This window comes from Molossus molossus, unplaced genomic scaffold, assembly GCF_014108415.1.
Source record: "Molossus molossus isolate mMolMol1 unplaced genomic scaffold, mMolMol1.p scaffold_m16_p_1, whole genome shotgun sequence".
Taxonomy (NCBI): Eukaryota; Metazoa; Chordata; class Mammalia; order Chiroptera; family Molossidae; genus Molossus; species Molossus molossus.
Genome location: NW_023425344.1, coordinates 5,430,162 through 5,453,544, shown reverse-complemented (window position 1 = coordinate 5,453,544; position 23,383 = coordinate 5,430,162). Strand labels below are relative to the sequence as shown.

Here is a 23,383-nt window from a genome sequence, read left to right as displayed (position 1 = left end):
AACAGAGATGGCGAACTTGGTGATGCTGAAGGGAAACGGCATAGTCGCTGGGGGGAAATCCTTGAGAGCGTGGGGAGATGAGCCCCCAAGACCCATGAGTGCGAGGCCCTCCAGAGTGAAAGTCTGGGTGCTGGGCTGCCCCAAAGAAAAAAGAGAAATGTTTCTGACACCAAGGCCCAGAGGGTCACTCTGAGGGTCCCCTCCGATGAGGAGCTTTTCCATAGAGCAGTGGTGAATGGGGGGCAGCACAGTGGGTGGTCTTTCTTTAAACCTCAGTTCTCCTTCACAAGCCGTGGTGCTCTGGGCAAGTGGGGTGACTTCTAGAACCCTGGCATGCTTTTAGCGTAAGTGAGGCTACGCATAACCAGGCCTGGCACAAAGGAGGTGCCCGTTGAACGCAGGCCCCTCCCAGGGCTCATCCTTCTGAGCGATTCCGAATTGCCCACTAGAAGGAACGGGTCTGCCCTCCTCCTATCCAGCACTACGTCGGCCACATGGCAGGGGCTCCACAAACGTCTGAAAAAGGATAAATAAAGACACAAGAATAAAAGTAATGACCAAGAAGGAGCTGTCCCGATAAGAACAGCAATGGTGGACAAGCACGGGCCGCTTGCTGCATGGCGAGCAGTCCCGGGCCGCGCCTCACTGGTCCGCACACGGCCCTGAGGCGCGCAGCCCCAGCCGCTGTCGGACGCACTTGCCTGGGTGACACGCTGGGGAGCAGCAGGGGGGGCTGAGGCCTGACCCCACTGCCTGGCTCTCAGTCATCTCCTACACGGTCTGTCTAGATGCTGCGAAACCAGGGGTTGGATAATCCTGGCCAGAGCGATTTCACCGCAGCTGAAGATGCAGCCAAGTCCAAGCCTATACGACCCGCCGCGCCACGGCCAGTAAAGGACCGACAGGTGTCAGGACAAGGAGAACGCCGGACCCAGAAAGCCAGCGAGAGGACGGTGGATCGCTTCCTACACAACCATCTGAGAAAGTACCGGACTCAGGCTTCCTGCGTGTCAAGGGAGCGGGGACGGGAGGGGCCGAGGCCAGCAGGTGACTGACCGTCACAGGCATCTAGGTACCAGCAAGGGCCGAGGAGGCGAACTTTGTTCCTGCTCGGCAAATTCCCGTTGCTGTGGTTCTGGTCACCACGTACCTATAAATCTCTGACAAACACTCATTACCCTGGAACATACTTCCTTCTCCTCGGGGAGGCAGTTTTGAGGCAGGAGCTTTGGTGCGGCGGGCTGTGTGTTTTCGTTCTGCTCTGTTTGGGGCTGTTTCTGAGAAGCTCAAGCAGCGAGCAGAATCCCCCTAGTGATGCTCACTCACGTCTGTGTTCAAGGCTGAGCAGCGAGCAGAAGCTAGTAACCTGGAGGGGATGGGAGCAAAGCAGGCTGGAGCCGGAGGCCGGCAATTCAGTTACATCCAAAGCCCAGAGCGAGCCTGGGTGCCTGCTGGGCAGAGGAGGGCGGGCACCAGCGGGTCATCGCGGAGGGTTTGCAAAGCCGGAGAGCGTCCCATTGCTCGGACGCCACCCCCACTTGGTGTGTCTGCATTTCCTTCAGCACGGAAATCACGGAAATGTCATCTCACTAGAGCGTGACGTGTCAGACATCGGAGGCTGGCCGCTGTCGACATCTTGAGTAGATGTCTCCCAGGGAGCAGATGACTTCTCCCCGTTCCCCAGGCCCACCCCCTGCCAACATCAAGGCTCTGGGGAAACAGGGCTGGCCGGGGAAGGTTGTCGGGCTGCTGTCGGGCTGCTGTCGGTGCCCAGGGAACCGGATGGGCTTTTCCGTGTTCCCAGCACCGCCCTGTCGCCCGGAGCCTGGGTATGTGCAGACGCCGGGGACTCCTGGGCACCCATCTCTCTGTGTTCCACCCCAGAACCTCCCTGCACTCCCTCACCCTCACCTCTCTCTGGTCAGGTGCCTGGGCAGAGCTGGACTCGCCCGGCTCCACGGGCACACTTTTGGGTCCCTTACATGCTCTCTGCCACTCCAGCCCTCCGTTTGTCTCAGGGTCCTGAAGGGAGAATGGACGTCGCCCGTGTGCTTCACTTTCGGCTCACGCGTGTTTCTCCGCGGCCTGACCCCTCCTGCGCTGACAGAGCAGCAGGCTCAGCCTCACCCTGGCCTTGGGGTGAGCACTCGATCCGCTGCGTTCGCGCGTGTCCTGCTCTGTAAGCCCTGCCTGTCACCGCCCCTGCCCTCGCCAGCCCCGGCACGCTGGTCCTCCTCTGGTCCCATCCTCGTGTCGGCAGGAAGGGACCTGACGCCCAGGAAGGTCACCCCATCAGTGGCAGGGGCTCCGCCGGGGTACCTGTGCCTCCGACTCCCGGTCCGGACCTCGCGGAGCCGAACCTGGGCGTGCTTGTTAATCATTCATTAGTTGTCGAGATAGGCATCGCGGCCTGTTTACCGTCACGGCCCCACCGGGTGCCACGTAATCATTAACGCTGTTTTCTTTCACAATTTCCCAGGTTTATATCTGATTTTACGGGGAGCCGGTCTATCTGTGGAGCTCATTCTCCTTGCTCTTTAGACCGGGACAGGCGAGACGCTGCCAGGGAGCAGGTAAGCGGCGCCCGCAGACCGGGACGGCTTTGGGGCGGTTTCAGGAATGACCGCAGCGCCTGCGGAGCGGCGGCAAGGAGGGATCTGAAAATTGGGGGGTTTGGACATCGATGGTGAAGACTGAGGACATTCACGTTGAGTGCCTAGCACGGTGTCTGATGTTAATACAAAGATGAACTGGGTCATGGTCAATGCTGGCTGTTCTTCCAATGACTGGTGACCGGGTCCGGTGACCTCCCTCCCACCCTGCCCCTCCCTCCCTTCCTTCCTTTCCCTCCCTTCTCTCTCTTTTTCTTTCTAAGCTGCTCTGTTTCCACATTTCTGTTCTATGTTTTGGGTTAGGATTAGTGATAGCTCCCTACCAAAGTCAGCAGAGAATTAATCCCGAAAATTGAAAATCAAGTCCCAGCCAAGTGTTCTCACACAGAGCACTCGGGGACCAGGGGGCGTGGCATTTCCTGTGCAGAGGTGTCCACCAGCGGCTCTGGAACCTCTGGGCTTTGCTCGGGACAGCGGCTCCTGGTACCACTGCAGGGCGGTGGCCTCCAGCTGGCACGAGCCAGGTTTGGGAGAACAAGACCCTGGGCTGTCCACTGACCTTCTGCTGTGTGTGGGTGAGTCACTGCCTGTTCTTTGCCTCTGTCCTTTCCCCAACGCAGGCTAACAAGTGAGGGTCTGACTTCAGGCTGCCGGGGCTCAGATCTGAGCTCCGTGAGAGGTTGGGTGGGTAAAGACACGACGAGGCTCGCTTGCTTGGTCTCCGACACGGCAGGTGCGGTGTCAGCACTCGGGTCCGTGGGGCTCAGTGATGGGAGAAGCAGCCACAGGGGTAGTGGACGTAGGTTCCTAAGCATTCAACCCCAGGCGGCGCCAATCGGGTTGCCCAGAGCAGAGGCCTGCTCTCTGCAGCTGCTGGCTTGTGGCAGGTGGGCACCGGGGGGCTCGAGGCGTGGGCACAACTGCATTTCTGCCTTTTAAGAACTGGCCTGGCCACCCTGGCGGGCACCGGCCGAGTGTCAGAGCTGACTAGCAGCCGTATGAATATTGTTACTGTGAATCAAAAGGACAGGAGGCTAGTATTTTTAGAACCTCGTTCACAGAGCTTGTTTTCATTTTATGTTAGATTATTTATTACTCTATTTCTACCTTAGAGAATGTTTTGGAGGCAGTTTAGGGTGCTCTAGTCAAACACCAAAGGGTTTCCCCTCGCTCTTTCTTAGCAGTTCTAAGACGCCATCCGTTCTGCGAGAACCTCGCAGACAAGAAGGGCCCCACCTGCGCTTGGCAGAGGCCTCGGCTCGCGATGGCGACAGCAGTTCCCCACCAGTTAGCGCTCACGATGTGCTTTGCACACATTCCCTCTGTTAACCCTCACGACAGCCCTGGGAGGCGATCCTGTTATCCTTCCCCACCTGACATACAGGACCAGAGGTGCAGAGAGGTTAATAACTTTCCCCAAGCCGCACAGCTAGTGATCGGTAGAACTGGGATTTGAACCCCTGGCTCCGTGCCGCCTGGTTGCAGGCTTTCTGCACAGGTAGACAGCTTCCCACCTGTGACGTGACATCTCAGGATGATGAGGTCATTCTCAGCTCTGCGGTGGTCTCTGCAGGGTGAGCTGCACAGTCTCAGGCCTCTGCTCCCCGGTCCTTTCCTGCTGGCCTGGGACTAGGAGATCGGAGGTGACCGTGACCCTGAAGGAAGCACAGTCCACCCCCCACACATCCTGCTGGTGCCCAGCATGATCCCCCATAATTCTGAGAAGAATGCATGAGCCTCCCCCATCCTGGCCTGGGGCACACCGCATGTCTCGGGTTCAGTTCCGAGTCCTTGATACATTTGGGATATTATCGTCTTGTCATTTCTAACCCCTCCCTCTCCCTGTCTTCTCCAACTCAGTCTCCTTTGCCATTCCGGCCCCCACCTGCTCCTTCCAGGTCGGGGTTCCGTCGGGCTCCTCTCCTTCTCCACTCTCCCTGGTGACCCTCTTCCTGCGAGGTTAGTGACCGTGGGATTGCGCTCCAGCACCATGCGTATTTCCAGCTGCCCGAGTGATATTTGCACTTGGAGGCTTCACACATCTCTCCACCTCCCTCTCTAGACAGAATTCTTCGTTTCCTGCCCCCCCATGGCTATCACTGTCTGGGTGTCTCCAGCTCGATGAGTGGTAGTCGGCTGTAAGCAGACACCAAGGACTCAGCAGGCATCCCTTGAGGCCTGGTATCTAATCATCCCTCATCGCACAGGGAGACTGAGGAGGACACAGACCTCAGTGCCTGCAGGGCCACCGCGCGGCCGGCTCCAGGGGCACGCAGTCCCTAGGGTACGTGCTGACCGCCTTTACGCGAGTGCAGCCCCTGGGGCGGCAGGTGGGGCCACGGCACCCTCCCTCTGCTCCCCGTGTCCCACGCTGTCCCACCGGAGCCCAGCGTGAGCTCTGTCCTCGCGTCTCTCCCCCACCCCCACCCCCACTCTGCACCAGACTGTGCCCCCAGTGTGAGGAGCACGGGGTCAGGGTGCTCAGAGAACAGAACCCAAAGGCGTGTCTGGACGTTAGACGTGTGATACCTGTGGCTAGAGAAAGAGACCGAGGTGGGGGGAGGTTCTCAGGTAGCGGTTCTCAACCTGTGGGTCACGACCCCTTTGGGGGTCAAATGCCCTTTCACTGGGGTCGCCTAAGACCATCGGAAAACACATTATTTCCGATGGTCTTAGGAACCGAGACACCGCCCCTCTGTCCGTCTCCAGGCGGGTCTGCCCACATGCAGATGCACCCACACACAACAAGAGGAATGTATTACAGGGCCGCGGCCTTGGGAAGGTTGAGGACCAGTGGAATCTAAGGAATTGGCTCATGCGAGTGTGGGGACAGCCAGCCCCAAGCCATGTGACAAGCCAGCAATCTGGAAATTCCAAGGCTTGATGTTGCCGTTTTTGCCTGAAGCTGGGAAACACAGGAAGCATTTCTATGTCGTCATCTTGAGGCCGAATTCCTTCCTCTCCGGGGCACCTCTGTGTTCACACTCGGGGTCTCCGGGGACTGGGGGAGGCTGGCCCCCGTTTTTAGGGAGAGCTACCCAAGTCACTTAAAGTAAATATTAACAGTTCTAAAAGCACCAGCAACATTCGCCTCGTCTCCAGACGGACAACCGCACGGCATGGCCTAGCCGAGGTGACAGATACAATGAGCCCTCGGGACGAGGTCACGGTGGCTGAGAACACGAGAGCTATCAGCTGGTCCAGGTGGCTCCTGCGAGGGGAAGGGGAGCAGCTAGGGGATGGAGGCAGTGGTCCAGACTCCCAGAGGGGCAGGGAGGGGGCGGAGCCGGCGAGCCTGCAGGTGGGCGGGGGAGGGAAGTCCTCGAGGCCAACAGGCAGCCCGAGAAATACCAGAGAGGCCAGCAAACGCAGGTCCAGTGAGCTGGAGTGTCCCTGGTGTGCGCTGGCAGGAGACAGGCGGTGTTTCTCAGGGGACAGCTCCCAGGTCCCACTGAAGTGTCGGCGACAGCAGCTGATCCGGCCACACTCTTGTCAGGCCAGCTGGAGCGACTCTGGACCTCAGAGCCCGTCATCCCGTAAGAGCTGCGTTCTTCCAGAATTTTACTGCTTAAGTCTCTTTGGCTCCTTGAGACCATAAGGGCCGAATTCTTCATAAAATTTAAAGGCATTTTAAAAACTTCTTTCTCCCCCGGCTGGTGTGGCTCAGTGGCTTGAGCCTCGTCCCAGGCACCAAGAGGTCACCGGTCCCATTCCGGTCAGGGCACATGCCCAGGTTTCAGGCTTCATCCCCAGTAGGGAGAGTGCTGGAGGCGGCTGATTGGTGTTTCTCACATCACATGGACGTTTCTATCTTTCTCTCCCTTCCCCTCTCTCTAAAAAAAAGCAATAAAAACATATCTGCAAAACATAACCCTTCTTTTTCTAGTGGTAGAAATGGAAAACTATAGAAAAACAAAGACGAGAATAACTGGCTAAAATAGCACAGTCAAGTGGTAACAGCTGCTTCCAAGCGGTTCATTTTCTGTGCATGTAAATCTGTGATCGGTCCTCTGCTCACATCTGCAACCCAGGACCCCGCGTCGCACCCTGTGCTGGGACATGAGCTCACCGCCTGTGCCCACGAGCAGCTGGCGCCCACCGCCACACTCTCCTAGATGTGAGCTCATGAGGGCAGCGCAGGTCTCCTTGCCCAGGACTGCATGCCCATCAGCTGAGATGCCAGGGGCATAGTCCATATTTGTTGAACACACAATTGAATGTCTAAATATTTTGTTTCGCGTTTAATTTAAAATTTAAAACACAGACACAGTTTAAGTACATGTATCGTTTGAGTGACTCTGAAGAACATCTGTTTCTAACGCTGACTAACGTCGATTCTTTTCTAGCTAGTCCCCTTCTTACCACGTAGGAATCATTCCGAGTGTCTCCCTACGACATCAAAGGTTCTTTAACGCCAGGTGTCAGGTGCTGCGTGCGTTTCTATCCTATGGAGGCACCGTCATTTATTTAAACTTTCCTCTTAACGTAGTTTTTTCTGTTGCGAATCCTCTTTTTTCTAACATGAAAAAATGCTTCAGTGACAGTTTCTGGCTTGGATCTTGGTGCACATTTTTTTACTGTTTTAGGATGAATTTCTCTAAACGGAGGAGTCGAGCCAGAGGGCCTAAATGTCTTTATGGCTCAAAAAGATCCCCAAATCCCAGAGAAGCTGAGCGTTTTTCACTTCCGTCATGCCAGTGACTGGGGTGGCAATGTCGGTCGCTGTTTCCGATTTGACAGGGGAGGCGGGCACTCGGTTTTAATTTTCACGGCTCTGATGTTCACATCTTGGGGACGCAGAGTCTGGGTTTGCAAGGTGTGCCCACTGTGAGAATGGCCGTCTGGATGTCGCTGTGCCGGGAGGGGCTCGTATGGAAAAGCAATGGGGCCAGCGTGGGCACCAGAGACATAGTCAACCCAACGTCTCACAAATGGAGCCACTGAGGCCGCAGAGGAGCAGGGGGTGTCCGGGTCTCCAAGGGAGCAGGGTCCCCCATCCTGTGTAATTACCGGGACCCCTCGCCGGCTCAGGGCCACCTCCCCTGAGTCGCCCCCATCGGACGGCAAGGGTGTAACGGCTTCTTTCTTCTCCCTCTTTCTCAGAAACAGAGAAGCCCAGTCCCAAACCTGAACACAGACCATGAAGCTCAGTGAAAACGACCCAGCCGCCAACAAGGAAGGCGTTTCGGAGAAGAAGAAACTGGTCAGTCCTGGTTTCCTTCCCTCTCTTACATGAGTATCTCGGCGACTCTGGGGCGGTCCCTCCGTGCCCCCACCCCTCCCAGGGGCACGCAGGTACGGGGAGGCCAGGCCAGGAGAGCAGAGCTGAGGCAGGGCGCAGTGCATGCAGTGAGGCCCCGCTGATGGCTGGGACTTCAGTTGACAATAATGCTAACTGCTGGTGACCTTCCGGATTTGGGGAGGGAGCAGGCACCTTCATTCCAGAGGCCATTTCTCTAGAGGGGACGTTGATGTTGAACATGATGTCATCATCCTTAAGGATACACTGAAACCCATCCCCCACACCACCACAGGCCCAGGCCCCCAGCCCCTCCTCCAGGAAGTCCTCCCGCACTTAGAAAGCCTCTCTCCATCCTTGGGATCCTTGGGCCTCTCTTTAAAGCAGATGCAAGAATCAGGAGCCAGTCGGCACCCTCCGTGCTGGGTTCTCCTGGCCACTCCAGGGTGAAGGCTTCGCCACCGGGTTTCACAGAGAGGGCCGAGGCCACTTGTAGCTAGTTCAAGGTGGAACTGGTCTCAAACCTTGACGGGCGTGTGCCTGGTCCCCTGTGATGGGTGTGGAAGCAATCAGGGCTCAGGAGAGAACATGTCCCTGTTTATATAAAGTCTTTATGTAGCAGGACAAAGATTAATATGGGTATATTTCCAGGGAAGTGTGAACTTGGCAGGCGGAGCACCATTATCCTCTCATCTCACAGGTGTGAAAGAGAGGTCAAGGGAGGCCACGCCACCTGCCTCAGGTCAGCCGGAGTCATATTACAGAGACACTCCCTCCAAGTGGGTCCTGGGTCCTCCTGTTGGGCTGAGTCATGGCTCCTCTGGGCAGCACTGGGTGATGTGCCCTGTCTCCCGCCAGTGCCTGGCCCACACCCAAGGATTTCCCCTCCTCCAGAGCCCCGCCCACGCCCTAGGTCCCAACCACACCCCACTATTCCCCCTCCCCTCGTAACCCCGCCACACCTTTCTCGGCCAGGTTATTCATCAGGCTTACTCCCCAGGCTTATTCATCCAGGGACCACCGCTTCCAGGAAGTCTTCCATGACCCAGCCCCAGGTTAGCTCAGCACCTCCTCTGTGCTCTCCTGGGGAATCCTCAGCCATCGCTGACATGTCGTAACTGAGTGGCGGTGTCCTGCTCTGGACCCCAGCTCCGCCTAGGGGGTGAGGGTTGGGGGGCACATCGTGCTAAACGTCAAGTCCAGAGTTTCCCTGCGGGGCTAAGACGCAGACTGGTCATCGCACTGAGTGTTTCATGTGCTCCGTGAGCCTGATGACCAGGGCTGGCGTCTCCTTCTGGAAGCCCGGCTTCCCCACCGAGACGGTTTCCCTGTCGCTGTCGTCGTCGGCTGAGGTTCTCACGCGTGTGGGGTGACAGGCTCCCAGCGGGTCTCGTTTCTGTGGGCTCGACCGTCAGCCGTTTGCTGGCCTCTTGCCTCTGTGTCGTGGCCTTGAGGCCCCCCTGGCCTCCCGGGGTCCGTTTCCCACACACCCCTGCCAGCCTCTGGCTTGGAGCAGAGGGCCAAGGGGCCTGTCCTGGAGCAGTTAGGGTGCTTCTCTGACGTGGGCAAACCGGCCACAGGTGAGATCATCCTCACCCCCCTGAGCGCCCACGGGTCTGACTGATCTCGTGCTTCCCCCGAGCCGATCAGGCGGGCCCGGGAGCCACATCCGCATGAACCGGGTTTTCTGAATGCTGGATGAACAGGACACTGACCCCGCGGCAGGTTCTTTTTCTTCCACACACGGCCGCCATTTGTCCTAGCGCAGCAGGGTAGCCCCTGTCCGTCTCCAGCACGGCTTTGCGGTTCCTATTCGAGCCTCGGAACAACTCTGCAGGACAGTCGGGTGGGATCAGTCTGCCGTGTTGCACTTGTACACGTGGTAGCTCAGAGAAGCAAAGTGACTCACCTAAGGACACACAGTAAAACAGTGGGGATTGGCAGGTGTAGTTCAGATAGGCTAAGTAAAAGCATCGAAAGAGAAAAATAGGGGTGGGGTCAGGGTGGGAGCCCCCGCAGGCTTCCACTGCAAAGTTGGGGACCCCTTCGCCTGTCCCGTCTCTTAGGGAGATGTGCTGGTCTCTCTCTCCTCCCTGCTCACGGGCCCTGTTAAGAAGGAAAAGCTTCCAAAGGAAGAATCCGTGCTCCAGTGGTTCTGGAGAAGTCAGGTTTCCTTGTTGCTCCGGTTGCTGCTATGACTTAGGAATGGGGGAAAAAAAAGTCCATTTCCTGTTCAAACGAGAAAATTGCCACACTTCCGGAGCAGTGCCCGCCCCCTCCCGTGGACTCTGCCTCCTCACCCACAGAGATGCCCTGGGGCACTCCGGTGCTGCTGGGACTGGAGCATGGACTCCCTGGAGCTCAGCTCAGCTCCCCTCAGGCGGGGCCCGAGCGCCTGGGGGCCCCCCGAGTGTGCCTGGCCAAGGAGCGGGAAGCCAGGCGGGAGGAGAAACCAGGTAAACGGACATGGGCCTCTGCACCCACCAGGGAGGGCTCCGAGCCCTGGCGGGTACCCGCGCATGCCTGTTGCTGCCCTGCCCCAGAGGCCATGGGGCTTTGCATCCTGGTCCCTGTGACTCTGGCCCAGGGGCTCCGATTCTGTGGCCACAGTTTCCTGGGGCCAACAGCACTTTCTGGCAGTGTGGCTGTGCCCATGTAACGAGACCACCCTGGGTGCAGTCCCTTTTCTCCTTCCCTGTCTCCACAGCCTGCACCCTCTGTCTCTGGTGGTGAGGGGTGGTGGGCACAGGCAGGCCACGCAGGCGGGGAGCTCCAGGAGATGGTTCCCACCTGTCCTTCACCCTCTGATGGTGCTGGGAGCAAGGGAGGCCCAGGGAGAGAAGGTGCGCAGCACAGCGGGGGGTCAGGAGGCGTGGCCAGAACTGAGACCCAGAGGATGAGTTTACAGACAACAGCTGTGGAGAACGGTGTTATGTTCCGCCGATGAAACCCGTTATGTTCCAGCTCCTCTTACTGCAGAAAGACGCAGCCGCCCCTCGGCATCCGCGGGGGCCTTGTCTCAGGACTCCCTTGGACACCCACACCCGTGGGTGCTCCAGTCCTTGATATAAAGCGATGTCGTGTTTGCGTATCATCTGCGCAGTCCTGTGTGTTTCCCGTCATCTCTAGTTGACTTATGACACCTAACACCGTGTGTGAATGCTGTGTACATAGTTGTTCCGCATTGTTTAGGGGATAATGGCAATAAAAATGTCTGTGCATGTTCAGTACCTCGTACAAGTGACTACAAAGTACACATCAGCAACAGTGTAACCTCTGGGGGGAGTATTTTCAGTCTGCGGGTGGTTGAACGTGGAGCCCGTGGACACAGAGGGTGGACTGTACTCCACCCCCATGGCCTGTACACCCTCCATCTCGCCCTCCGCTCGGCCACCAGCGCCTCGCCTGCAGCAGGCACCGTGCCGGAGGCCGAGAGCAGGAAGCTAGAGGCCACCCTTAAAGTAAGACCCCACCCGCTGTCCAGCCTCTGCGGCTGGCACGCATGGGTTTCTGCCACAGGACGGGGGAGGGCCGTGCCTGCTTTAACTCCTTCCTTCGCCATGATCTCTCAGGAGGTGGGTTAACATCATCCCCACTGGCCCAGGGCAGCTGGGTGGTGGGGTAAGGTCACACCCTCGTAAGAGCTGGGGTTGGACGGAGTGGAATCAGAGATGAATGCAAAGCGAGGAGGAGGCGTGCTCAGGGAGGAGACATGGGCGATGCGTCTTCGATAGGTTGTCTCCAGAAGGGAGGACTTCAGGTGAATAGAGCCACACAGAGACCTTGGCACGTCGCTCGGGCAACAGCCATCTGTACGACTGGGTCGAAGGGCGTGGGGAGAGGAAACAGTCCACACCCTTTCTGAACACTCTCTACAGGCACACACACGACACTCTAAACGTCCACCACGTTGACCTCGACAGCCTGCGCAGCCAGCTGCTCGGAAGCCCTTTCACCGCTGGGCAGGTTGAGCCCAGGAAGGTCAAGAAACTGGCCCGGGTCCCGCGGCGGCGTGGAGAGCCGTCTGCCGTGGAGCCCGTGTGGAGGGGGCTGCGGGGGCAGAGCAGGCAGCTGGCTGTCAGGGTCCCACTGCCCTTCCCAGAGATCACTGGGCTGACAGTTGCCTGGACTATAGACCTCCTGTGTCTGTTTACCGCTGTATCCCCGGAGCTCTGCCAAGGCCTAGTGCTGAGAACACAGGACTGGAACGACGGCCCAGAGTGTGCCTTCCAAGGACACCTGGGTCCTCTCCATCTGGCGAGTGGCCCACGCTCCCCTGGCCAGCCTAGGAGGACCGCCTTCCTGTTTCCAGCTCCTGCCAGCTGGCCAGACTTTGCCAAGGGGTCCAGATGTTTCTGCTCTGGGATTCTGTCGTGGCTGTGGCTGTTCTTGGCTGGAGCCACAGGGCAGGACTCCATGGAGGCAGATGCCTGGCTCTCTGGGCCAAGTCCTGGAGGTCTCTGTCTGCAGGTCCTTGTCCCAAGGTGCTCATCCCGGCCTGTAAGATTGGCCCCTCCGCCTGGAACCGTGTGTGCAAGGGGTGTGCACATCTGGGTGGCTGTCAGGAGCTCAAGGCCCTAGTCACTGTGCCCAGATGAAGAGGCAGGAAGGGTGACTACGTGGGGGCTGGAGCCAGGCCACCCGGACTGCTCTGTGCCTCACCCATAAAATCAGGATAAGATAGTACTGACCTGTGGGTTCCATGACATGCTTCCCAGAAAGTGCTCAGAACAACCCCCGGCCCAAAGCTCTTAGTGAGAGCCAGCGGCCACTGCCGGCAACTTCGTCTGGCTTTGCTCTGTGCTCCCCCGTGGTCAGACACTGAGCACGTCAGCTGCAACCGCAGGAGGCCAGGTCTGACGTGCTGCCCTCTCCTTCCCCAGGACTGGTCCTGCTCGCTCATCGTGGCCTCTCTGGTAGGCGCCTTCGGCTCCTCCTTCCTGTATGGATACAACCTCTCCGTGGTGAACGCCCCCACTCCGGTGAGTGCCCGGCTCCAAGGGAGGCGCCCAGCAGGGGGCGCTGCGGGGATGCAGAAAACGCCGGTATTGCTGCCTGGCATTGGGTGGTACGAGATTCTGCAAAACTTTGCGGGCAGGTTCTGTGCCAGCTTGGGGTGGGGGTGGTAGCGGGGCGGAGAGGACACTAGCCCTGCTTTCGGAGGGGAGGTGGAAGATACAGGAACAGATGATGGTGGTGGTATGTGTGTGTGTGCACGCGTGTATGTGTGTGTGGAGGGTTGTCAGCAGTTCCTTGAGGCTGGAGTGTGTGTCCTGGGATAGAGCAGGAAGAGGAGGGGCTTCCGGAGGTGCTGGGGGCAGGTCCTGGGGGTCTCATTCCAGGGCAAGGAGCGCGGAGTCTGAGGAGCCTCAGAGGGGCCCTAGACTTCAGCATTTCCCTGGTCTGTTCTGTTAGCGTTCATGTCTTTGAACCAGAGACAGAGGTCGCTGCCGGTTAAGGTCCATCGTTGGCTTTGTTTTCTCTGGACTCGAGTCACTAGGTGCAATTCCTCCAGGCCCCCGAGCACTGCCCTGCCTTTTACAGGTGAAGGTTTGGTTCTCACCTACCTGGGCTGTTAGGTGTAGGTGCTGCTCATTCCAGGGGTAGGGTGGACGGGCTGAGGGGAGATGACCTGGAGGAGGTGATGCCTCGCTCTGCCTTGGGGGCAGCGACGGCACAGGGCCTGAGAAGGGACGCGTCTGCAGGACGCTGCAGAAACGCAGGTGTGACGCGGTTGGGGCGCAGGTGTGACTGGGAGAGCGCGGGGCAGGAGCTAAGAGGCGGACAGCAGCCAGGCTCTGGGCATCCTCGCTTCATGTTTGTTGCTGTTGTTCATGTTTGTTTCTGATTTTTACTGTTCACTCTGAGTTCATTTGGCAAATTGATGCTGATGCTGAAAACTGTGCAAACCAGGGGGTGGAGATGGTCCCACACCTTGCCGCTCTCGATGGCTTTGCTTTGTCACCCTGATAGCGTCCCGAGATGGGGATCTGATTTGTCCATGTTGGTCTTTACACGAGGACTGGGATTTGCACCCTTGCTTCATCGTGAAAGTTCCGCTGAAACTCCGGCAGAGGGTGGAGAACCTTGGCACTCCGGCCTGAGGGGCAGACACGTAACCTTGAACCTGGAATGGGACGGGACGGGACGGGACGGGTGGAAAGCAACAGTTGAAGTCATCTCCATGGGAACACGAGCGAGGAGCAATTCTGTCACGGTTTCAGAATTGTCTTAATTAATAAACTTGCTTTTCCGGAGCAGTGTCAGGTTCACAGCAAGACTGAGCAGAAATACAGATTTCCCGGGGGCCCCTTGGCCCCCAACACACACGCAGCCTCCCCCACTGTCCACACCCCACCAGGCGGCACACCAGTCACAATCCGCGGCCCTGTCTTGATGCATCGAAGTCCTTAGTTCAGTTTCAGGTTCCCGCTCGGTGTACATTCTGTGGGTTCCGACCCGTGTGTAACGACATGTATCCACCACTGTAATGTCTTACGAAACAGACTCTTCTCTTACTTTTCAGGCTTTGTCTAGATAAACGTTCTTCCCAAAGACTGTTCATATATGCTGTTTTCTGTCCTTTGCTGGCTCACTACTTCTGTCGCCAGCATGTTCCGTGTTGTTGAAAAGGCTCCAGCCCAGGGTTTCTGAGGCTGCGTTGCTGGTTGGGAGGCCGTCCGCCTTCCTGATGTGGCCTCCCAGGCTGCTGTCAGATTCCCCTCGGGGGTAAGACACAGCTGGCTGCGTCGTTGACACTGGGAGCTGAGTCGCGGTTTGGTTTGGTTTGATTCGCTTGCAGTTGGAGCTCGCGGAGATGCTGGCCGGCAGGAGGGGTCCTGCCAGGCCTGGGGGTGGGTATCGTGGTGACCCGGACTATGGGGGCTGGCCCTGCCTGCTTCAGCCTGGGCGTCCCACGTAGTGGGGCTGGGAGGCCTGCTCCTGTGATTCAGAATTCTCTCATTTCACACAGTTCCTCTGGCCCTCGTGGGGCGAGGACCACAGCCCCTGAGCTCAGCAGCTCTGCTTAGCGGGTGGGGGCAGAGCTGTCAGACACTGAACAGCGGAAATGTGCTGTTTCTGAGCTGCAGGAAAAGGATGTTAGGATTTATTTATTTTTAAATAGGTTTTTATTGATTTTTTTTTTAGAGAGAGATAGAAACATTAATGTGAGAGAGAGATATCGATCGGCTGCCTCCTGCACACCTCCTACTGGGGATCGAGCCTGCAACCCAGGCATGTGCCCTGCCCGGGAATCGAACCGGGACCTCTCAGTCCATCGGCCAACGCTCAATCCACTGAGCCACACTGGCCGGGTGACATTGGGATTTATTAAGCAACTACTATGTGCTGGACAGCAGGCCAAGGACCACACACCCTCAGCTAACTCCCCTGCAGCCCCACCTGCAAGCTAGGGTGTTAACCCTTTCCCACAGACAAGCTGCTCCAGAGCACAGGTGCTCAAACCATCAGGCTGAACGTGGGGTGGATGAGGTGCCCTGCGAAAGTCTCTGCTGCCTCCTGACTGTGAGCGGCCAGAAGCAGTGTGACCAGGGGTAACACATTCGCCCCCTTCTTCCCAGCCAACCCAGCCGCACAGGACGGAGTGGGAAATGCTCCCTCGGGGGAGCGGCAGGTGTGCGTGGACACGCTGTCCCCGTGAACACAGCTATGCGATGTCCCAGCAGCGAGTCCCGGCAGGGGAGAGGCTCCGGACTCCTTCCCCTTCTTTCTATTTGGGATAACACTTCTGTCTGCGCCCGCCTGGAGCCAAGTACAAAAGGAAACTCTTCCGGTTCTATGTCACTAAGCCCCAGGGCTGGGCCAGCCGCCCTCGGGGCGTGGGTGGCAGATGGGGAACCAGGGATCTGAAAGCCTTCCCCAGGGGACTGTCCCCGACAAGGGGTGCGTCCTCTCAGCGTGTTCGGTTTCATTCTGAGAGCCAGCAGTGGGAGCCAAGTATCCTCTGTGTCTGGAAGTCTAGAAGCTTCTTTCACCAGTCAGTTAGCACACACCAAGGGCAGAGCATGAAGACCACAAACAAGCAAACCGTCGCAAGTCAGAACGGGAGCCGACATGCTCCCGAGGACCTGGGAGGTGTGGGGGGCCCGCGACCACCCCCAGGTGCGCTGACTCACCGGGACTCCCGGGACCGGCACCGGGCACGCTCACAGCTGGTTCACTGCAGCGGAAGGCGCCAGGCAGAACCGGGGAGAAGGCGAGGGGCGAAGTCCACGGGAAACCAGGCCCCAGCGTCCCAGTCGTCCCCGGTGCAGGCGCACGGGACACCCCGAAGGCCCCGCACTGAGCGGTGAAAACACCTCTGAAGTGTCCGTCCGGGAAGCTCATCAGAACCTCAGCACTCAGGGCTTTTGTTAGGGGCTTGGCAGGTCCCCAGTTCCTGACTCGCAGTGGGGAGGCAGGTGATCAGCCTGCGCCAGGCTGTGCCCAGTTCAGGCCCAGGAGCCGCTCTGCTCGGTTCTGGGAAAGGCGGGGCCCTCCCCAGATCCACCTCCCCAAGGCCAGCGCGGGGCCAGCGGCACAGGCAGGCCTTGCAGAGGACAGCAGCCTCGGACAGACGTTTCTGCACAGGAGGCCTATTTAAAAGTTCTGTAAGCCTCATCATCTCTTACAAATTGGAGGGCCTCCTGGCTGGTGCTGCCTCCAGTCTGAACTTCCTCACATAAGCTCACCCGGCACCTACCATGCTTCAACCCCAAAGCCGAACTCTTGATTCTGTGCGAGTCCTCCGGTCTCTCCCCAGTACCTGCGGGATTACTCTCGGACTCCTTGGGCGGAGAGTTGACACCAGTTATGACCAGCTCCTGCCCAGTTCTCCAGCTGCTGGGCCACCCTCTGACCCCCTGAATCATCCATGGCTCCTCCATGCCAACACCTGCCTCCCAGCTCTGTGCCTTTGAGAATTCCGACTACTATCATCCAACCTGAGCCGACCCACCTGCTCTTCTTGCTCCCTGGATCTGGGTGGCACGGCTGGGTTTCCACAGCCTGTCTCAGCTTCCTGCCTTGGCACCTTGCACCCCACGATGTAACTGCAGGTTCATGCTGCTGCTGTCTCCACTACCTCTCGAGCTCCTCAAAGGCAGGAGCAGCAGAACGTGCATCTAGAAGACAGGGTGGGAACCGGGCCTGGGTAAGGAAGGTGTGCAGAGCAGACAGAAGGACCCAGGTGTGCAGAGCACACAGAAGGGCCCAGGTGTGCGGGGCCAGACAGAAGGACCCAGGTGTGCAGGGCCAGACAGAAGGACCCAGGTGTGCGGGGCCAGACAGAAGGACCCAGGTGTGTGGGGCCAGACAGAAGGACCCAGGTGTGCAGAACAGACAGAAGGACCCAGGTGTGCAGAGCAGACAGAAGGGCCCAGGTGTGCGGGGCCAGACAGAAGGACCCAGGTGTGCGGGGCCAGACAGAAGGACCCAGGTGCGCAGAACAGACAGAAGGACCCAGGTGCGCAGAACAGACAGAAGGACTCAGGTGTGCAGAGCAGACAGAAGGACCCAGGTGCGCAGAACAGACAGAAGGACCCCGGTGCGCAGAGCAGACAGAAGGACTCAGGTGTGCAGAGCAGACAGAAGGACCCAGGTGCGCAGAACAGACAGAAGGACCCAGGTGCGCAGAGCAGACAGAAGGACTCAGGTGCGCAAAACAGACAGAAGGACCCAGGTATGCAGAGCAGACAGAAGGACTCAGGTGCGCAGAACAGACAGAAGGACCCAGGTGCGCAAAACAGACAGAAGGACCCAGGTATGCAGAGCAGACAGAAGGACCCAGGTGCGCAGAACAGACAGAAGGACCCAGGTGCGCAGAACAGACAGAAGGACTCAGGTGTGCAGAGCAGACAGAAGGACCCAGGTGCGCAGAACAGACAGAAGGACCCAGGTGCGCAGAGCAGACAGAAGGACTCAGGTGTGCAGAGCAGACAGAAGGACCCAGGTGCGCAAAACAGACAGAAGGACCCAGGTATGCAGAGCAGACAGAAGGACCCAGGTGCGCAGAACAGACAGAAGGACCCAGGTGCGCAAAACAGACAGAAGGACCCAGGTGCGCAGAACAGACAGAAGGACCCAGGTGTGCAGAACAGACAGAAGGACCCAGGTGTGCAGAACAGACAGAAGGACCCAGGTGTGCAGAACAGACAGAAGGACCCACATGTGCAGAGCAGACAGAAGGACCCCGGTGTGCAGAACAGACAGAAGAACCCAGGTGCGCAGAACAGACAGAAGGACCCACATGTGCAGAGCAGACAGAAGGACCCCGGTGTGCAGGTCACACAGAAGGACCCAAGCACAGCACCTGGAAGTCATGTATGAGAAAGTAAAATGACATTCATGAGTGAGGTGGTCCAATGGAGGCCTAGAGACAAGCTAGGATGGTGGCCTTAGAACTACAGCAGGTCTTCGACTGGGGTACTTTTGTTCCTTGTCCTTCTGTGGTAACATTGATGAGAGGCTGTAGGAGCTGAACTCTGGTTTTCATCAGCTAGACTATGCTAAAACTGGCTTTGTTATAAGCCATTTGGCTGCAAGTCATAGAAGCTATGGATGATGCTAAGTGAGGACTTACTGTATAAATAAGATGTATGGGTTACCCGTTTTTATTATTATACAGTGACTGACCCACAGCAGAAATTCAATTTAAAACAATTTAAGAACCTGTATGAGCCAAGCACTACAAGTTAGTGTCCACATATATTAGGGCCACAAATCTCAAATTCAGTGAATGTTTGTGCAAATAGTTAGCTAAACGACCTTCACCTCTCTCACCTAAGCCTCCAGGCGCCTTTCGCTGAGGTCCTTGCTGGATTCACACTCGGCAAAGACGGACATCCTGCTAATTCCCCAAGTCATCCCTTTGAAAGGAGCTTTCAGGGACCGCTGGAGAAAGGGGTTCTTGCAGCACAGGCCGGGCTCTCTGCAGAGACCCCCAGCAACGCCCAGCAGTGAGTGACAAACAGCCGCCCCTTCCCTCTGGGTCCTGAGTGCCGGAAGGGAAACGAGGAAAGTTCCTTCCAAACCACACCCTCCTGGTTTCTGCTCATTGCAGGAACCTGGCCACGGCTGCAAGCGTGTGATAGGAGGCTGCAGAGTGGATCCGCCACTTGCTAGGACCGGTACAGGGTTTCTGCAGGGGCCGAGCTCACATCCAAGAATGGCCTCTGTGCATGGGGGTCTCCTGTTTCTCAGGCAGCAGAGGGGTACGTGTGAGGTCCCAGGTGCTCATTTCAGCTCCTCTGTAGGGTCTCCACCTTGTAAATATTTGCTGTAACCCTCGGGACACCCTGCACCCCTGCCTTCCTAGGGCCCCTTCATTCCTTTGGCTTGGAAATGACCAGTTTCTCCTGCTATGATCTCTGCTCCTTGGGGGTTGTTGCCACTGCACTCGCCAGGGCCACAGAGTGTCCAGCCCATGGCAGGGGCTTAACTGATGCTTACCGTTAACTCAATCCGCAAATGCTCCATGTACCTAGCCACCTCACTTCCACGCGGTACTTGTGAAATGAAGAGTCCACCAGTGGACCGTTGCATTCGGGCTCTGAAGTCAGGCGGATCCCACACATGGGCCATGTGACTGCGGGCAAGTGACATGACTCTTGGTTCCCTCGGCTGCAAACGAAGGTTTCTACCACTAGGATTGCCGTGGGGATCCACTGGGAAAATTTATGTGTTTTTGCAGAGTTTCAGTAGTTGTGAGCGACAACAATTTTGTCTGATTGAAGCCAAAAGAGAAGTTGTTGAGAAAATAATGAGCAGCTCACAGGACCAGTGGGAGGGCTGGCCAGCCAGGCTGGGGAGCTCTGCAGCTTGGAATAAGACCCCGAAGCATGGCCGGAGCTGGTCCTGTGGGGTTCCCCGCAGCTCCCCTGCCATTGAATGCACCTGGCGTAGGACTCTCAGCTCCCACGGGGCCACCGCCGCCCCAAAGCCCATCCTGCAGGGAGCTCCCTCCGCGTCCCCGCAGCTCCCAGCTCCATTTGGTGACTTCAGGTGCCTCATGCAAAGTCCAGGTCTCTGATTGGCTGAGCCTTGGTCACGTGTCCACGCCCTAGCTGCAGGGGATGCTGGGAGGGCAGGGGATGCTGTCTGGCATTTCCAACCTCCAGAGTGATGAGTGGGCTCTGTGTCCCACAGGGCTCATAGGCGGGAAGGTCTCCCAAGTGGGAAGGGGCTTCCAATGCGGGAGCAGCCAAAAGGATGACAGATGCCACTGGAGTCCGTGGAAACGAAGGGTCAATGCCAGTGTCCGGCCGCCGACAGAGAGCACAGTCCCTACTCAGGCCGCAGGGGCACCGTGGTGAGTGGGAGACAGTGGCTGTTGGGGAGCCCCGTGAGAGGGTGAGGGATGCTGTGTGCAGAGCTACCACGCCCATTGGGTAGAGCCATCCTAGGGCACGTGGGAACGAGGTTTGTAGAGGAATTTTCTAGAAATGGATTTTACAGGCTGTAGATTAGGGAATCTTCAATTTTACGAGATGGCGCCACACTGTTTTCCAAGAGGGTGTACAAATTGAACCCTTCACCCCCTCACCCCGAGCGCAGGAGTCCACACTTCTGGTGGTCCTCTGCTTGGCCTCACCAGACACGCTCACTTTCGGGCTCCTGCTCCAGAACAAGACAACCCTGCTCCACGCTCCTGTGCATCCCTCACAACAGCCCTGGCACCGTGGTGTCCTCATTCCCATTTTGCAGATGAGGAAACCAAGGTCCAGCTGGTTTAAATTATCAGCAAATCATGACGCTGGGATTCATGCCTAGGTTTTTCCGCAACGCCATAGGCTGGCTGTGGAGAGATCTGTGGGCCCATACTGGGGGGGGGGGGGGGGGGGGAACTAGGAGCATCTCGGGGATGGAGCCCTCTTGAGGAGTGCAGTGCCGTGACCTCCGTCTTTGGTTCGCATCAGTGACAGCGATGGGGACTTACTGGGTGTGAAGTGTATCTCATTGTGATTTTAGTTTGCATTTCCCAGTTGACAAGTGACGTCAGCATCTGTCATTAGCTCCCTGGTCACTTGCCTTTTCCCTGGAGTCTGTTCAAGTCCTTTGCTCGTTTCAAATTGTGTTATTGGTCTTCTCGTCGACTTGTTAGAGTTCCTCATTGACTGTGGATGCGAGTCCTTTGTAGCACTGGCGTTGCAGATATGTCATCTCCGTCGGCCACTCGCCTTTTCATCTTCTTCAAGGTGTCCCTTGAAGAACAGAACACTTGGCTTTCAATGACATGCTTTTCTGTGACGGTTAGCGGGTTTGTCAGTGTCCCGGCCTTCCCCGAGGGGGCAGGGCTTTTTTTACACCAGGGATGTACATGTCAACACATTTCCCAGGTGGCGCTCCAGGTGGAGAAGCCCAGGGGTCACGGTCACTCCTGGTTTGGAGTCAGATCTGACTTGGACCCCCAGGGTTGCCACTTACTAAGCAGGTCACCTTGTCTCTCGGAGTCTCAGTTTCTCTGTCGATCTGCAGAGCGAGGTAAGAAATAGAGCCCATCCACCAACTTTGTCAGAAGGGCTCGCTGCGGGGGAGCCTGGCCAACCCCCCGCACGAAGTGTCCGGCAAGAGCCCTTTGTTTCTGCACCAGCCGGCTCTGGCCACAGGGCGGAGCAGAAGGAATGACAATCTGTCGTTTGTTTGCAGTACATCAAGGCCTTTTTCAATGAGACGTGGGGAAGAAGATACGGACACCCCATAGACCCGGACACGCTGACGCTGCTCTGGTCAGTCACCGTGTCCATATTCGCCATCGGTGGACTCGTGGGGACGCTGATGGTGAAGCTGATCGGAACGTTTCTTGGGAGGTCAGTGGGCACGGTCTCCGTTTGGGGATCCCCCTCCGTCATCTTCATAACGCGCCTGTGTTATAGTCAGGACCCCAGCGGGAAACACCATGACACTTGGTGCAACAGGAGAGCTGCTCATGTCGGAAGGGCAAGGGTGGTCCTAGGGCACCAGCAGCCAGGGAGAAGTGAGGCCGTGGACGATGGGCAGCCGGGCAGGAGCTGAGGTCGTGCACTTGGTCAGAACTCTCCCGTCCTCTCCGGGAGGGAGCCGGGAAGAAACACTGGCTTCCCTCCTCCACCCACCCCGTCTGTTGCCGGAGCCTCTCACTGGTCAAACCCAAGCGGAAGGTGGAAGCCAGCGAGACCAGGAGCTGTGTGAGTTAGGCCCGGTCCCAGGGCACAGAGCAGGCTGGGGCAGGGGAGGGTCTGGGTGCGGGAGCAAGCGGCAAACAGCACTGTGCCCCGGAGACGGTTCGTATGGGCACAGGGAGCTCTGCTTCTCAAACACCAGGTGCCGAGAGTCATCCATCCATTGCGTGACTGCATGATGATGTATCTAACAGTTCCCTTTAAAGAGCCATTAGGTCATTTCCAATCTTTCACTTTCAAACACGGCTGCAGTGAGATCAAAGACGCCGTGTCGAAGTTTCCCGTCCAGGCCCTCCCCCGTCGATCCCCTCTTCCTCCTGAGCCCCATTCCTCATTAACTTTTACCATAAAAGCTTATCCCAGCCCTGGCCAGTTTGGCTCAGCGGTTAGAACACCAGACCAACGAGTCGCGGGTTCGATTCCGGCCAAGGGCACGTACCTCGGTTGCAGTTCGTCCCCGGCCCTGACTAGGGTCGTGCAGGAGGCAGCCAGTGGATGTGTCCCTCTCACGTCGATGTTTCTCCTCCCTTCCTCTCTCTCCCTCCCACTCTATCTGAACAAGATGGAAAAAATATCCTCGGGTGAGGATTTTTTAAAAAAGGGAAAAAAAGCTTATCTCAGGTCAGATTGATTTAACAATAAATTCTCCCAAAGGTCCTCTTTGTGCTGAGGTGTTAGTGGGAAGAGTAGGGTCTCTGGAGCCCTGGGTCTGAGCTTGGATCCGGAGTCTCCGCTTACTGGCTGTGTGCCCTTGGCCACGCCTCCCACGGATCGGAGCTCCGTTTCTGCATCTGTAGAACGGAGACCGCTCTCCCTACCCCACAGAGACTTTAAGAGCTGGAGAACGTGAAGAGGCAGCACGGCCGTGAGCAGTAGCTCATTTAATAGAAGCTGTTATTGTGTAGCGCCATCCTCTCATCGCCTTGACAACCACGTGCAGCATGCTCAGCAGACCTCCCTACGGGGCTGACTGGATGGAGAGGTGATACATCCGGCCCCCGGGGATCTCCCAGACCTTGGTTCCAGCAGCACCGCCAGGACAGGTGCCACCCGTTCCGTTACACGTGGCCTCCCACCCCCAACAAGGAGCAAGTCAGACCCGGGGAAGCTGAAGAGCGGGCTCTCCGCAGGCAGGGGCAGGAAGCCACCCTGAGTCATCCCTGTGGCCCTACAACGGTGCGTGGTGCCCAGTGAGGCAGGGGAGCTGCCGGCATTTTCCTGGTCCCCGAGGCCACTTGCAGGGCGGTAACTGATGGTAACTCAGTGCGGGGGAAGCATAGAGCAAGGGCTGGCATTTTCCGAGGTCCCCCAGTGTGCGGGGCACTCACGCCTCCCCCTCTCCACCGCGTGGTGGGCATGAGACTCAGGCCGGC

The 23,383-nt window shown here is 57.6% G+C and overlaps 1 protein-coding gene across 1 annotated transcript in view; it reads left to right on the top strand.

Annotated features, from left to right (window-relative positions):
- Positions 1–2,507: 2,507 nt before the first annotated feature.
- The window catches only part of SLC2A9 (solute carrier family 2 member 9), a 121,973-nt gene continuing 101,097 nt past the window's right edge, over positions 2,508–23,383 (top strand). Inside the window, exons 1-4 of the mRNA XM_036278121.1 lie at positions 2,508–2,573; positions 7,716–7,815; positions 12,735–12,833; positions 21,499–21,659. Coding sequence (XP_036134014.1) covers positions 7,753–7,815; positions 12,735–12,833; positions 21,499–21,659 — 323 coding nt within the window. The 5' untranslated portion in view covers positions 2,508–2,573; positions 7,716–7,752. The remainder of the gene's footprint in view (positions 2,574–7,715; positions 7,816–12,734; positions 12,834–21,498; positions 21,660–23,383) is intronic.